The sequence below is a fragment of the Marmota flaviventris genome, chromosome 9, assembly GCF_047511675.1.
Source record: "Marmota flaviventris isolate mMarFla1 chromosome 9, mMarFla1.hap1, whole genome shotgun sequence".
Classification (NCBI taxonomy): Eukaryota; Metazoa; Chordata; class Mammalia; order Rodentia; family Sciuridae; genus Marmota; species Marmota flaviventris.
The window spans coordinates 61,370,886-61,387,685 of NC_092506.1; the positions used below are offsets into that span (position 1 = coordinate 61,370,886).

The following is a 16,800-nucleotide window of genomic DNA, read 5'->3' on the forward strand; positions in this document are numbered from 1 at the left end:
TTTCTGCAATGCTTCAGAATAAAACACTTCAGGAAGATATTCCCAGATCAGAGTTCTCAGAAACAGACATGGCAGAAGGACTATGTGTGTTTTTTTTGGCCACTGGGACCAAGGGAAAATAGTCCAGGAACAAGATGCTCTTTGGCATTCGTATGGTTCTTGGCAGATCAGGCAGGAACAAAGCAAACACAGGAAGAACCTAGGTGGAAACTCAATTGGTTGTGTCAAGTGGTGGGGTTTCAGGACAAACTTTAACTCTCTTCTGAAAGGAAAGTGACCACAACACTCGGAGCAACCAAAAGATCTTTATTGCAGCAGTGCAACAAAGAGAAAGGAAAGAAGGAAAAAGAGAGAGAGAGAAAGAGAAGAGATGAAGAGGGAGAGAGCAAGAGCAAGAGACAGAGAGTGCGTGCAAGAAAGATAAAGAGCAAGAGAGAGAGGGCAAGAGAGAGAGAGCAAGAGAGGGCAAGAGAGAGAGCAAGAGAGAGAGGGAGCAAGAGAGAGGGGGGCCTGGCAGGAGGGAGTTTTTATAGCCCAAATCTAATGGGGCCTCTGAGTCTGCAAGCTGCCTTGTTGGCCCAAGGGGGGGTTAAGTGTTCAGCCTTAAGCAGGGTTGATTGTTCAGACTTGAGGCAAACAGGTGATAAAGGACCAGATAGAGGGGGGTTTGAGTGCGTGGGCTATCTTGCAGTCAACATCTGTTCAGCCTTCCCTGCAGACAACACAGTTCAGCCTGCTCTGCACCCAACATCTTCCTTTTAATCTAAAAATTTCTATTATTTGGTTATATTTCTGTCAGGAAAAACTTTATAATGAACAAAACAAATGCAGAGGTTTCAGAGCTGCCAGATTTTGTCATAAAGCTACTTGAAGAGGGCTGGGCAGTAACTGGAACCAAAACCAAAAACTGTGGCTGGGTTCCCTTGGCAGTGACTAGTACAGCCTGGGATGTCATTACAACCTGGAGCACGACAGTTTGTCCCAGTGGATGAGTCCAATTGCTGGAATTTTCTTTTCAATTTCTTGTTATTCTAAGAATTCTTCAGCCATGGCTGGACAGTGTTGGTGGTGGAGTGGTGAGCATGCTTGCCTTCCAAGAAGCCTATCTACATGGTCTGTTCTTAGCTATGGTGACCTTCTGTGTGATATTCTTACTTGTATCTTAGAATAACTGAACTGATCCAGAATAAGAGTTGGATAAACTCTTGGAAATCACCTCATTCCAGTCCTTTTAAAGTTGGGGTTGCAGCAGCTTGGAGGGAGGATCACTTATTTAACAGCGTCAGGGCTGAAGCCAGATGACATCACATGGTTTCTGTGTGGCTTTTGGACGTGGGCTGGGTGGTGGGGTCAGAGAGGAAGTGCTGCAGGTCATATGCTAGGAGTCTGGCTTGACTGCATCAAGCTTGTTCCTAAGATGAAGGAGGCCAATGGTTAGCTGTGACACTGGGATGGGGCAATTAGCTGAACTTTGCCCCTGGTCACAGACTAAGCCTCCAGTGCTAACAGCCGTCTCAAATGTGAGCAGCCTGCACTGCAGAGAAAGCAGAAGATGGAAATATTCTGTGTCCCACATTTATGGCTGGACACCTCACACACATCCCTTCACACAGGCCTCTTGAGGGACCTGTGTGTTCCTGTGCAGCAGGAGACTATCGAGGATCTCAGTTATGAAGGTGAGGACCCAGGAGGTGGGAGAAATGATGTGAGGAGTTTGTGGAGACCACCCTATGCTGCATACTTGATATATCCTTCTTGGGACCAATAAAATGTCCTTATACACACTCAGTTCATTACTTCTTAGGATGTAGCTGTGGGAAAGGGGAGAAGCATCCAGAATGACCACATCCAGGAAGCCAGCGGTCACATCCTCCAGGCTCCCTCCTTAGCTCACCAGCATGCTGCTGCCCTTTCTTTCCAGCATGTCTCATAATATTGTCCTCATTGTATGTAGCCGTCTTCTTTCCCCACTGGGAAAGAACCTTGAAAGCAAAGACCATTACTTATTTCTTTCCATCTTTAGGACCCAGGATATCATATCTGGCACAAAAGTGGTCTCAGGGTCTGTGTCCCATGGTGTATTTACTTGCTCTCTGAATTTGTTAAGTGCCGTAAAGGAGGCTCCAAGAGTATCTTTGTAAGAAACATGGTATTTTTGGAAAAGCCTGTTGAACCAAACCTTTTTAAAAGGAAACTTGGAAAACTTAATTCCATTTTTTATTATTCAATATTTTATACATAATAAATACAAATTTTTTACAGCCACTGTAAAGAAAGCGCATCTGCACAGAGACTCCTTCTGAGCCCTGTCCTGTGCATGGTGATGCTGGGTTACATGACCTGGAGGGAGGGATTATTTTTTTAAAAAGGAGGCATATTTTTACAACTTTGTTTTTAAAAATAAAATTAGCAGCTCTTCCAAGAAACATTTTAAGATCTAACAAAAGACTTCAACAACTTTCTGAAGTTGTGAAAAATCCAAATTCAAGGATAATTTGGCTAGCTAAAGAAAGAGTAGAAGACTGGGTGGCAAGTTGAACTGCTCTATTTAATAAGCACTTTTTAGATTTGTAACATTTCAGCAAATTGTAAAATCTTTAAAAAACCACCCTTTTAATTGCTTTTTTAAACTTAAGAATAAGTTTGATAAACATAAAAAGACCTCAAATAGATCAACAGCTTACAAAATGCAAAAAACCAAAACCATAGAGAATAGTCAAGGGGTATCATTACTGAAGTGATCAAATGAATAACTGAAAACTTCTTCGGTTCTGACCCTACATTTTGTCAAAAATCCCACGGGGATGTTTGGTGAGCATTTCAAGTTTCTAAAGATTCTTAAGAGGGATGGGATTTTCAAAGCATAATACAACTTTTGGATTAAATTCAAAAAAATCTGATTTCTTAGCAAAAACAGAAAAGCAACAGGCAAGCCTCCCTTAGTCCCTAGGTAACACACTCTCTACCTTCCATGGGTGGAAAGCCAGAGCCCCACGCTGTTCCCAGTGCTGCAGACTGCTGAGCACCCCTCCCACCCCCAGCTCTCCTGGGACTCGCAGAAGGCTCCTCTTCCTCATCAGTCTGCACTTGTGTGGGATATGCAGTCAGAGTCTTTTCTTGCTCAGGAAGCTAGTTTCCTCCACAGGCCCACAGGTTCTTCCTTCCTAGGAAGCATCAGGGAGGACCTGGAGGCTGCATTTTTCATGAGTGACAGCTTGTCTATACCAACAGCGATCAGGCTGTCTGGGTCAGTGCACTAGCTTGCGAACAAAATGGTGCTAGGGACCTCCCCGATAGAGAAGCTCAACAAGCAGGCATGTGTCCTTAATTTATCAGACACTCAGGTTCTAAAGATATTGGTCAGAGGAGTATATGCTGTAAAAACTGAGTTGAAAAATGTCCAAAGACAAAAAGAACATTAAACCGGCTCATTTCAGAACTGGAAGCTCCATCTCTGCTGTGGCCGTAGCCTCCTTTCTGTTAGTCTATGTGATGGGCAAGATGTGGCTACTAGTTTAGCCCCCTCCAGGTTAGCCCCACTAATACTAAATGAATGACATAAATATTAATACAAAGGACACTGTTATTATTTTAAATCTGTTAGTTGTGGAAGAGATGTGCGTTAATGCAACTGGCGCTAATGCAACGGGCAGTCCACTTTTTCCCGGTATGGTTTCACTCTTCATCTGGGGACGAACTTCGGGGAGGAGCCAGCCTCTCCTGAATCCCTCCTTCTGTTTCCTTTTGGAGCCAACAGAATCCGATTAATACTTAATCAGATGAGCAAAAGCCACTTGAAGAAAGATGAGATCTTTGCCACATCCTTGTGGCCACAGTAATATACTGTACGAGCACACATGATCAGAATTCTGTGACTATTCCCTGGAATGAGGCCTGGACTGGAATCTCCTATAAAAACGGACCACTGTTAGGCATGAGGGCTGCTCCCCTCTGCTTCTAGGGCCCACTAGGATTTGTGCTATGGTAGGAGAGATGACATAGAAAATGACAACAAAAAAAAGGCACAAAATATTCAAAACATGGGAGGTGTTCACCAGGCCACCCAGTCACAGAGAATCTGCCTTGGTTTTGCTCTGTTCAAGAGTCACCATCATGCAAAGGTGCCTAAACAACAGGATGGGCCAAACTCCAAGCCTGGCCTTGATTGTAGCGGTAACAAAGGGCAAGCCCATAGTCACACCAGTGTGATCTCCACATCCTCCATCTTCTCTGCTGGCCTCCGGTGGTTCTGTGTGGGTGGAGGGGGAGCCGCTCGGACCTGAGTAAGGAACAAAGTCTTGGTTTGTAAGTCAGCTTCCAGACTCAGGCTGGAGCATCTGCAAAGTCCAACCAGTCCTCCATCCAAGGACATGGGCACATACTTTCTGTGTAAATTTCCCACCCCGAGAAGCAGGTACTGTTCTGGATGAAATGTCAGGCCTACAAATGAGACTGCTGCCTGGGCTAAAAGCCCTGGGCACAACAGTTACTAAAGCCCTAAAATCCTTCTCCAAAGCTAAAGCCTGGAAGTGAAGGCAAGAGCGCAATACTTAGGGAAATAAGACATTTCAGCATGTCTTGGGAGTCAGTTCTAAGAGAGAAGGCTGGAGAGGCAGGCTGGGGCAAGAAATGAAGGGCCTTGTGAGACATGTTGTAAGAAATCTGGGCTTGGGCTGGGATTGTAGCTCAGCGTAGAGCGCTCGCTTAGCATGGGTGGGACCCGGGTTTGATCCTCAGCACCACATAAAAATGAAGGCATTGTGTTGTGTCCATCTACACCTAAAAAATAAATATTTAAAAAAACCCTATATTAAAAAAAAAAAGAAATCTGGGCTTTATTCTGTAGGCAGGGGAGTCTTTGGTGAATTGTAAGGCATATCAGATCCATGAAAAGATGTCTCAGATAACAGTTTGGAGAAGAGATTGGATGTGGGCAACACAGGACAAGTGAGCTGACAACATAGGAGACTTTCCAGTCATCAGAATGAAGGCTGATGTGAGCTTAACTAGATACCAGGAATGGTGGAAGCAGAACAGTGAAGAGTTTTGAGACCTGTATCCAAGGTAAACTTGGCAAGACCTGGTGATGACTGGCAGGTAGGCCAGGAAGGTCTGAGGGATGCCTCCAGAGCACTGGTAGGATAGAGGATCCATTCACCAAGACACGCAAAATGGAAGAAGGAACATGTCTTGGAGGGAAGGTAATTCACTAATTTTTGTTGAGTTTTGGGGGTTGGTGTTAGACATATAAATTGAGACTATCACACGTCTGAAGCTCACTGAGAGACATGATTCTGGGATTTGGTTCTCACAGTCATGGGAATAGATAGCTTGGGGAGAATATGTTGAGAAGCAGTGCCAGAAAAGAGAAGCAGTCTAGGGACAGGACCATGAAAAGTATCAGCAGAGATGGAGAGAGGAGGAGAAACCTGCTAAGGTCAATGAAAAGGAAGAGCTGGAGGTATAGAGCTAGCCAGCAAAGTGTGGTGGACAAGAAAATTAGCCCCAGTTTCTCCATTTCTTCTCTTACCCACCAGCCCATGTTACTATTGCCTCTTGCTTGGACAACTGCTCCACCTTCCTAATGGCTCTTGTATCAGTTCTGCCACCTTTTATTGGTCTCCACTTGGTAGCCATAAATATGTGTTTAAAATACAAAACTAATCACAACACTGCCCTGCTTAATACCTCACAATGGCTACCAATCACATTTAGAATCAAGACCCAAGTCCCTGCCAGGTGTGGTGGCCCAGCCTGTAATCCCAACTACCCAGGAGGTTGAGGCATGAGCATCACAAGTTTGAGGCCAGCCTGAGCAATTTAGTAAGACTCTGTCTGAAAAAAAAAATAAATAAAAAGGCCTGGGGGCTATATAACTCAGTGGTATAGCACCCCTGGATTTATTCCCCAGTATATAAAAAAAAAACTTATTAAGACCCAAGTCATTAATAAGGAACTCAAAACACATCTGATGAATGAATGAACCTAGTGGTTCAAGAAATGGTGATAAAGGGTCCACTGGATTACCAGTATGAAAGCCATGACCTTGAAGAGGAGTGGTATGGAACTAAGATGGCAGTAAAGTGAAGGGTGAGCATAGGTAACTATTTGTCAGAATATATCCCTGAGAACAGGAGTTCTTTGAGGTCATTTAGTGTATTTCAATGCTCCTCAAAGAGGCAAATACAGGCCTGGAAAATAGATTCTTAATAAACACTTGCTAAAACAATTGTTTCTATGTTACAATTATACTACTTCAATGTTCCTAGAGCTTGAAATACAATTGAAATACACCTACACAGAGGTTATCTTGTGATCTTACCATGTCAGTGAGAAGTGTTCCAGTATAAACTAAATGATCCAAGATGAATTGACTTTAGAGCTGTCGAGGCTGTTCGAGGTGGGAAACTGTAGAAACTTTTCTGGCACATAACCCACTTGGCCTTTTTAATCACTCTTTTTTTAAATTTATTTTTTAGTTATAGGTGGACACAATATTTTATTTTTATGTGGTGCTGAGGATTGAACCCAGTGACTCATGCATGCTAGGCGAGCGTTCTACCTCTGAGCCACAACCCCAGCCCCTCAATCACTCTTTTTACCTTCCCAAATTCATTTCATCCTTGTTTGGCAACACACAGGGGCTGATTTGGATTTGGAAGAACTATGCAGTCTATAACCCTGCCAGCTAGGAGACTTACAGGCCGGAGTTTGCCATATGAGGTCTCAGGAGTTTGCCTTGATGCCTGTGAGAATCCTGGTGACTCAGCATGGAGGCTGTTTTCTAAGGGAGAGAATTAAAAAGCTCAATTTATGTGGTGTTGTGCAATAAAATGCACTCAGACCCTGCCCAGGAGGACCCTTACCATTTGTAGAAGGAGACCGGGGGAAGAGCTGGGCACTCCTCTTATCCGGGCTGGGGTAAGGACTGCTGGGAGGCTGGTCATACAGCGGTAGCGGAGGCAGGGAGGTTTGCGGCTTGAGGGAAGGAGAGATCTGCATCGAAGAAGGCAAGGTTACCAGGTGCTCTTGGCCTCAGGAAAGAGAGCTGGCTGCTTCTCTGCTGGTCAACACACATTCCTTTTCTCTGGGACTAAATTATGACTGTTAAAGCTTGTCAGCCTTTTGCTTGTCAGCAAATGGACCTAAAATAACTACCCCAAACTGTTTCATGATGCATTTAACAGTTTCCTATCATAGATCTCATTATATTACTGATTTTAGTTTATCTTCAAACAGTTACCAAGTCAAACCATTCTCTAAGCTTTTTTTTTTTTTAATTGAAAATATGATAAATTAGTCAATTCAACAAAGCTAAGGAAGAACAAAAAAGGGGACAAATTGTACTGTTTTTACATATGAAGATACAATAACTGGCTGAGCTTCTTGTACGTGAGGCTAAGTTATTATCATGCAAACAAGATTGGCAAACACTTTCTTTATTCTTCTACCTGCCAGGCTGCTGTAACAGATCCCCAGAGAAAAACTGAGCTGACTAAATTAGGACTTCCTGTAAATGCAAGTTTCCTACTGATGAGCAAAACCTTACAGCCCCTTTATTGTGGGACAGGGGCTCTGGCAGGCCCTGGGCTATGCGGTAGGACTCTGAGTGTGATGGAACGAAGAGCCACCTCAGAGTTGTACCACATAAACTAACCATGGACATAACACATTCTCTCTCTGATTTGTTTTTTCTCTCTCCACCAAACTAACCTTTGATATGCTATATACGATTTAGTATTTTGGTTAATGGATTCACAGAATGCAGAAGAATGAAGGCATAATAGGGTCATACCCCACAAGGGTCTGACCGTCAAGTCTCTGGTTTCTGAAATTCAGCTATATAGACATCTGGCAATTGAGGACTGGAACAGGGAGGGTGAGGCAGAGAGACTACAACCCACTTTTGCCTGGTTCAAGAGACTCTAGGGAGTTATTTTCTTTAATCGTGTTTTAAAGCAGCTGTTTTCTTTTCTTCTTTTTAGCAGTGCTGGGGATCAAACCTTGAACATACTAGGTAAACATTCCACCACTGAGCCACACCTCCATCCCTTTAAACATTTTCAAATTCAGCTCTCCCCACTCTGGTACCTGAATCTCTTTCATCCATGGAGTATCACCATTTTCTGAGGCTGAAAGTTCTTCCACTAGCACCGATGGGAACACTCCAATCCGCCCATTGAATTCCCCTTCCCAGAAGCCATCATCATCTTGGTTCTCTTTGTTCAAGATACGAATGATTGCTCCCTCAGGAAAAGATAGCTCATCATCTGTCTGGCCCTCATAATCATAAAGTGCTTTCACAAAACAGACTAGAAAGCAAGAGAGAGACAAATCTGGTTAAGAACAAAGACAGTCAAGGCTGCTTTTGCAACCACCCCTATGCTCACATGACAACTCAGAGAGCACCACTCAAAGTTGTAATTTTTTTACTCACTGTGATCAAAACAGGGAAACAAAAGACAGGAAGAAAGTGCTTTTAAACCTACTGAAGGCTTACTCCTAGGGTAATACAGTTTAGGTCAAATGTGACCAAATAAAGAGTGCCTTGTTTCAGTCTTTACCACTGGCATCTCCGTTGAGGCTGCCTGAAACGAGTTCTGCTTCCGTGGAATTGCTGGATGTGTGTGACCGACTGTCCAAAGCGGCCAAGGACTGCAGCATGCTCAGTAGGCTGTTCGAGGTGGGAAACTGTAGGTACTTTTCTGGCACATAACCCACTTGGCCAACTTTATTTCGAGCCTGGGTAAAAGACATGGTTACAAAACAGGTTTGCACACACAAAGGTTTGGACAGGACATAATAAGAACCAAAACAAACTCCTAAAAATGTCACAAGAGGGGCGATATGAGCAAAGGAATATACCTTTACCCAGTCTTCCATATCTCCATCTTCAATCACTTCTAACACCTCATGTTCCTCAATGGTCAACTCATCTGGTTGAGAAGCCTGCAATGGAGGATGGTCATGGACAAAATTAAAAAGGTTAGATAAAGAGCAGATGTGAGCTGGTCAGAACAAAAACTGGGGATCAAAATACTGAAATGATTTTGAGAAACATAAAAATTTTAATGCTGTAAAACTATCATAATGAGGTGAAGTTTTACTCTAAAAAATGAAACAAAATAAAACTGCAACTAAAACTGGATCCTCAGGAGGCAATCAGGTCAGTGATCAGCACTGTATTGGAAGTGAAGGATGTGGGTTCCAGCTTCAGCTCAGGTACCTAGTGGTAAGTTACTCAGCCTCCATTTCTTCAAAATGACAGTCCTGCCATTCTCTCGAGGATGGAGGAGTTAATGTAGGATGAATAAGCACAGAACCATGACGACTTGGGAAGCACAGGCAGAGGAGAAGGCACTGAAACGGAAGTGCTACCAAAGGCTACCATGGAGGTGCATGGAAAATGCAAAGGGCTATGTACATGGATTGGATGGAGGTTAAGCAGTGCCGAGGGTTGATCTGGAATTGCTGTAAAATAATGGCCCAAAGAGGAAAATTGTGGGAAAGGCCATGATTGAGATCAGGCAAAATTTGGATTATGCTCTAATATTAGTATGGAGATTGGGCTGATCCTTGGAGGTTCTACACAATCTGTGATGGCTTTATTGTCCCTGATAGCACCAGTCACCAGATTTTCCCTCAGGACCACAAAACCTGAGAGGAGACTCTCAGAGGCTCCACAGAGGGGTTGGTCTGTTTGGCTTTGCTTCTTAAAGAGCCTTGTATGTCATATTAACAGGTGGGCTTGTGAGTATCTTCTGGCTCTCTAATAAACAGCTTTAAAAGCTTCCCCCAAGTCCCAAGATCAGTTAAAATTGTCAACTGAGACCATATAGTTTTTCAAATCTCACAATTTCAAAGTGTAAAATATCTCCAAGTTACACAAGCAAAAATTGAGCAAGAAAGTTAGTCAGTTTCTAAGATTCACTTCACATTTTGCAAGCTTTAAACATTTCATCAAAACCCAGATTCTGAAGCTACCATAGCTCCTTAAGACAAAAACAGTCTTGAAAATGGATGATAAATCAGAGAATACACTAAGACTAGATTTTTTCCCCTCAGCATTAGGGTTTGAACCCAAGACCTCACATATGCTAGGCAAACACTCTACCACTGAGCTATATCCCCAGCCACTCCAGGACCAGATTTTAAATAAATTACCTCTTATGTCACTATATGAAACCCACTTATTTACTTTTTTTTAAAAGTGTAAAAGAGGATTTATTTAATTGAGAAGAAAAGAGACAGAATTTCTGCAGGATGAGAGGGGACCTGATAGAAATTGTGTCATTTACTGTTTTTAAAAAAATTTGTTCTTTCTAGTTATACATGGCAGTAGAGTCAATTTTGGCCTCAATTATTCTTTTTTGAGGAAAATAATTTAGTTCTTTATTATTTATTGGGATGTGGACTGCAGCATTCTTTGTAAAAAAGAAAAATCAGGCTTAATGCATCTCAAAATTGGAATTAAATGAGTTAAGTCTATATGATAAAGATTCTCTATTAAAAAAGAAGATGTTTTATAACATTTAGTCTGAAGAGTGATAGGTAAGTTATTACTGTTCTTGAAATAAAAAAAGCCAAATAGCTTGGAGGATACTTTTTATATGATATTTTTATATAATTAATTCAGCATATACAAAAACAGCATCCTACAAAAAAGACAGCATACGAGAGAGCCATGTGACACTGCCAAGATCATTAGTCAATAGGAGGTAAATATGGGCAATTTCAGGATTTAAGCATCCTGAATTATTAAGGATAAATTGTTGAATGAGATAATTAGTGTTGGTCCACATTTACTCTTGATAGCTTTTTCAATGGAATTTCTTTGCTACTCTGAAACCATACCGTGTCCTGAATATACCAGTAAAAGGTACTTCTGTAGTAAAGCCGTTTTCCTAAATTACATGCCAAGACTTAAAAAGTCTCAACACAACCAGACCAGTCTCTACCCTGTGTGAGAACAAAGCAGGATATGTTGCTGTCCTTGTGCCACTGCCATTGAGGCCCAGTGCCGCAGGAGTCTTCTAGCAGAAGCAGACACTAGCATGACCGTGCCGCCACCACACACCAATGACAATTGTTGCACAAGGTTGTCCTCTACATGGCAATCAAGACCTAGAGTCTGGTCCCCGTGAGCCTCGGGGTGCCCTGGACCAGCACACTCTTCCCTGTGGTCTAGGTGCACCATGTTCTCTCTTGCTTCTATGCTTATACCCGGCTGCTCCTTTTGTCTGGCCTGCTCTGTTCCAGCTTTCCTGTCTGATGAATGGATTAGATTATTATAGGTATAAAAGTCTAGTTTCAGTCTTGTTTCTATGGGCAAGACACCATCTGAGTCTCAGTTTTCTTTCTTTTTTTTCTACCAGAACATAAGTGCCATAAAGACAGATTTTTGTCTGTTTTGATCAGTGCTACATCACAGAGCCTAGAAAGAGCAAAGTATTTGTATACAGAGATGCTCAAGTAATTGTTTGTTGAATAAATGGTGTTTTCTGATAATATCTTCTTTGTAGGGTTATTGAAGAGATTGAAATGAACAAAGAAGCAGTAGCTTCTCATGACTTGTGGCCCAGCTCTCTTTCTCAGACCACTGGCAATGAGTCATTTGCTTCTTCCTTTCATTAAGACTGCATGAGTCCATCTCACACTGACTACCATGGTGCTCTAGCTCGCTGCTAGTCCATATGAGTTCCCTATTAGAATGACTTAAGGCGGGGACTGTATTTCTCACTTATTCCAACTACAGGCAGCAAGTGGTCAGTCAATGGCTATTAAATATATGCAAGGTCTCACAATGTCTCCTTAAGTCATAATATGTTTCAGTCTGTTACAGAACTCCATAGCAAACTGTGAGCTATTATAAAGTAGAAGATAATGAAAGAATACTTCTGTTGTTGTTGCAGTACTGGGGATCAAACCTAGGGCCTCACACATTGCTAGGTAGGCACTCTACCACTGAACTATATCCCAAACCCTGAAAGAATATTTTGTATCTAAAACATTTTCTATATTGTGGCTCATTTCCTTAGGGTGGATTTTAATAAGGTTAAAAGTTATGAATACTTTTAAAGCTTTTGAATCTGAATATTAAATATAGCTTTTCTATGTTCTCACCAGGTCCATCTAGTCCTTTTTTATTGGTGTAGGCCATAGAAATCATGATTAGGCTCAAAGTCAGTCTCTTTCTTTTTTTTCCATTCATTCATTCATTGCAATGGAGTTTTGCTATGAGGATGGCCTTGAACACCTCGGTTTCAAGCCATCTTCCTCCTGCTTCACATTCCAAGTAGTTGGGACTATGAGCCTGGGCCACTGTGCCCAGCTGATCTCTCTATATTCTAATTTATCCTCCTGAGTGTCTATACAAAGACCAGAGTTATCTCCTTAAAGTCCAGAATAAAAACCAAACTCCTGAGCCTGGTATACAAGGCCCTTTATTATCTGACAGCAAATGCCTTTAGATCTTCTGTTATTCCCCACCTCTCAGCGCTTCTACACATCCAAAAGTAAACTGTTCTCAACACCCTATCCTCTCATCCCAGTTTCCATATCTGCTGTTCCCTTTGCTTAGAACGATCCTTCCTTTCCCTATCCTCTCATTCTACCTAGAAAAGTCTAGATTATGATTTAATTTAAATGCCACTTGTCTGTAAAATTTATTTAACTACTCCGTAGTCTGTCTATTCCTGGAAGGCAGGGATAGTGTCATATTAATTCTTATATCACAAAAGTTATCACATATTGTGCACTCAGTTTTAGCTCAGTGATTAACTGACTAAATAGATTCTTTTTTTTTTTTTGTATTGAGGATTGAACCCAGGGTGCTTAACTACTAAGCCACATCTCCAGCCCCTTTTTATATTTATATTTTGTTTAGAGATAGGGTCTCACTGAGTTGCTTAGGGCTTCACTAATTGCTGAGGATGGCTTTGAACTCATGATCCTCCTGCCTCAGTCTCCTGAACTGCTGGGATTACAGGCATGCACCACTGCACTCAGCCCTAAATAGATTCTTTTTTTTTTTTTTTTTAATTTTTTATTGTTGGCTGTTCAAAACATTACATAGTTCTTGATATATCATATTTCACAATTTGATTCAAGTGGGTTATGAGCTCCCATTTTCCTAAATAGATTCTTATAGTCTGGTTTCACAGAGATGTATCTGGGATAGATCAGTGGAGGTACTGTTGGATGAATGTGAGCTGTTTTTTTTAATATTTATTTTTTAATTGTAGTTTGACACAATACCTTTATTTTATTTATTTATTTTTATGTGGTGCTGAGGATTGAACCCAGGCCTTGCACGTGCTAGGTGAGCGTTCTGCCACTGAGCCACAACCCCAGCCTGAATGTGAGCTGTTTAAAACAATTTAGACATTTAGAACTCTCTCCATGTAAGGACCTTAATTAGTTTTGAAACTTTCAAGTAAATATAACAAGGAGAGGTGATATCAGAAAACATTCTGAACCCTAGTTTTAAAATATCCTGTAAAATATCCCCAAATTTCTTAGAAGATGATTTCAAATTTTCAAAACATTATCAAAACAATGTACACTAGGAAAAAACCCTAACTTTTTAAAGAAAACAGTAAGTATTATGAATTTAAATATAATGAAACGATGTTAAACTCAAAAAACCCAGGAATAGCTGATATTGAAAAGTATATAATGCCAGCTTTTGGCAACACAGGACTGGAGAGTGGAGTGAGACTGCCCAGTATATGACAGTTAAAGAGTCTCTCAGAATAGTCCCTCTGTTGTTATCCCTTAGCATTAACCTTTTCCCCTTGCTTTCTCTATCATATAGGGGCCAGAGAAGGATTCATTTGCTCATGCCTTCCTTACATCATTCATTTATTAATTTTACAATTATTAATCCAAGACCCACTGTGTGCCAGGTATTGTCCCAGGAGCTCATAATACAGAAAAGGTACAGACACAAAGTTTATACTTTCATAAGCCTTTAATGGGGAACCAGGCAAAGAAATATTAAGACAAGTAAGACTTAGAATCTGGCTGGCACTAAGAGCTATACAGTCATGTACCACATAATGACATTTTGGTCAACACTGGATCACACATATATAGTGGTCCCATAAAATTATAATGGAGATGAAAAATTAAAAAATAGCATTGTAGCCATCATGATGTCATAGTATAACATATTATTCATATATCTGTGGCATCACTAGTATAAACAAATCCACTGTGCTGCCAGTCATATATAAGTACAGCACACATAATTATGTATAGTATATAATATTTGATAATGATAATAAACAACTAGGTATTAGTTTATATTTAATATACTTTTAATCATTATTTTGGTGTGTAATCCTCTACTTACTAAAAAAAAAAGTTTACTGTAAAACAATTTATGCTGGCCAACAGTAGCCTTGTACATGTCATTTTTATTGCATCTCTTGTTTATCTTGTGCTTGATTTAATCTCATGCTGTTTTGTTCGTCATGGTCTGATGAACAGAAATAATATATCTCTACCACACAGGCTAGGTGTTTATTAGGCTATACCATCTAGATTTGTATAAGCTCACTCTACAATGTTTGAATGACGATAAAATCACCAAATGCTGCATTTCTCAGAACATATTCCCGTAGTTGAGTGAGAGATGACAGTATGGTGAACAAAACAGTGTTATGGGATAGAGTAGTAAAGAGCTAGCTATGTGTTTAGGTGGCTGAGGTGACCTTTGGAGGCTATTTGAGTTGAACTACAATGAAGATAAGGGCAGTCAACAGAGATATGGGGAGACACAGTTCTAATCAGAGGGAACAACAAGTGCAAAGATGTGTACTCAGGAAGGAACCTGGTACTTTTGAAGCCAAAAAGGCAGCCAGAGTGGCCAATGAGTGTGTGAAGTGGAGGAATGGCCTGACATAAAGCTGGGGAGAATGCCTGGAGTCCGATCAGGCTAGACATTACGGATTCCAGTGAAGAGTTTGGGCTGGGAAGGGTTTTTTAGGAAAAGGAATGGAATTAACATTTAAAGCTTAAAAAGGGTTTTTTTTTTAGAAAAGGGAATGGAATTAACTCTTTGTGTCAAAGATAATTCTAGCTGGAAAATGGATTGTTGGGAAGCTAGTGTCAAAGAAGCCTAATTATGATGGCTCATCCCCATCTTATAACAATCAAAGCAACAGCCTAGACAAAGATGAGAGCAGTAAATATGATGAAAAGTGGATAGATTCAGGATATGTTTTGGAAGTGGGCACAACAGGACTAGCTGACAGACTGAATGTGGGAGTGAGGGAAAGAAAGGAACTGGAAAATTGAAACTCCATTTACTTTGTGTTGAATATAAAGTAATTGGAAAAGCAGGGCAGGGATGAGAGAGATTAAGAACTATTATACCAAACCAAGTTTGGAAATTCTGGCATCTGTTAATCCAGATTTCCTGCTCAATATGGACAAGAGGGAATTATATTAGGATGAGTAAAGCAAAGTATTAAAAACTGCTTTGTGAAACAATTTTCTTTTGATATGAATTTTGAGGTTCATTCTAATGGAGGGTTTATGCCAAGCAGGCAATAGAGAGTAAGGGTAAGAGCTGTATTTACTGAATATACTGTATTTACTGAACTAGGTACTATGCCAAGTGCTTTGCTATAAAGGTAATCTCTCATTTAATCTTCACATTTATTTTACAATATTATCCCCATCATGTAGATGAGGAAACTGAGGCTCATAGAAATTAAGAGGCTGACTAGTGTAAACTCATGTAGTTCATAAGCAGTGAGACAGGATTTAACTCAAGCAATCTAATATCAGAGCTTAAACTCTTCATCATTATGTTTCGTTGCTTTAGATATTAACTGAATACTAACATTATGCTAGGCGTCCTGTGAAAAGCTGGGTAGACACAGTCACATGTATCTTTAGGTTTGTCACAATTTAATATCAGCAATATCTTAATACAAACCTTGTAGGAATAAACAACTTTGCAGGTGAGTGGATAATTTCTTAAGGTACCAGAAGGACTAGAACTGCTGTCATCAAAAACATCCATATTGTCTTCAAACTCTTCTCCTTCTTCTCTTTCATTATCTGCATTTAGCTAGAAAAAATTAAAAACCATTAGCTAGTTTGCTTGCTTCAAGAAAATGTCTGGAAACAGGAAAAGCACCTAAAATTGAACGTTTCAAAATGTTAATTTACTTCTTCGATTATACATAGATAGGACTGTCTGTTCATGCATGCATGTTACAAGAAGATAGAGATCATTTTTACAATCAAAAGTAAAATATGTTTCAAACAGAGAAGAAATATTTATTAGTATCTTTCACTTTTTATTGACTGACAATAGGCAACAAAAGAATAAAATAGCTTTGCATGGTGGTGCATGTCTGTAATCCCAGTGGTTTGGGAGGCTGAGGAAGGAGGATCCTGAATTCAAAGCCAGCCTCAGCAACTTACTGAGGTTCTAGCGAGACTCTGTCTCAAAATAAAAAAATAAAAAAGGATGGGGATGTGGCTCAGTGGATAATCACCCCTGGGTTCAATCACTGGTACCAAAAATTTTTTTTAAAAAGCTAAAATAAAATAAATTGGACCATCGAAATTAAAAATTGTTATGCATCAATGGACAATAAAATGACAGGATTCCACAGAATGAGAGAAAGTATTTGCAAATCATATATCTGATGTGGGATTAATATCCAGAATATATAAGGAATGCTTAAAACTCAACAATAAAAACAACACAATTAAAAAATAGGCAGCCAGGTGCAGGGTGCACACCTGAAATCCCAGTGGCTTGGGAGGCTGAGGCAG

The 16,800-nt window shown here is 40.6% G+C and overlaps 1 protein-coding gene across 1 annotated transcript in view; it reads right to left on the bottom strand.

Moving 5' to 3' along the window:
- Positions 1-286: 286 nt before the first annotated feature.
- The window catches only part of Fchsd2 (FCH and double SH3 domains 2), a 239,774-nt gene continuing 223,260 nt past the window's right edge, over positions 287-16,800 (bottom strand). The window contains exons 14-20 of the mRNA XM_027942853.2: positions 15,950-16,084; positions 8,866-8,949; positions 8,565-8,742; positions 8,092-8,312; positions 6,867-6,996; positions 6,702-6,784; positions 287-4,279 (exon numbers count right to left, since the gene is read on the bottom strand). Of these exons, the coding sequence (XP_027798654.1) occupies positions 4,196-4,279; positions 6,702-6,784; positions 6,867-6,996; positions 8,092-8,312; positions 8,565-8,742; positions 8,866-8,949; positions 15,950-16,084 (915 nt within the window). The 3' untranslated portion in view covers positions 287-4,195. The remainder of the gene's footprint in view (positions 4,280-6,701; positions 6,785-6,866; positions 6,997-8,091; positions 8,313-8,564; positions 8,743-8,865; positions 8,950-15,949; positions 16,085-16,800) is intronic.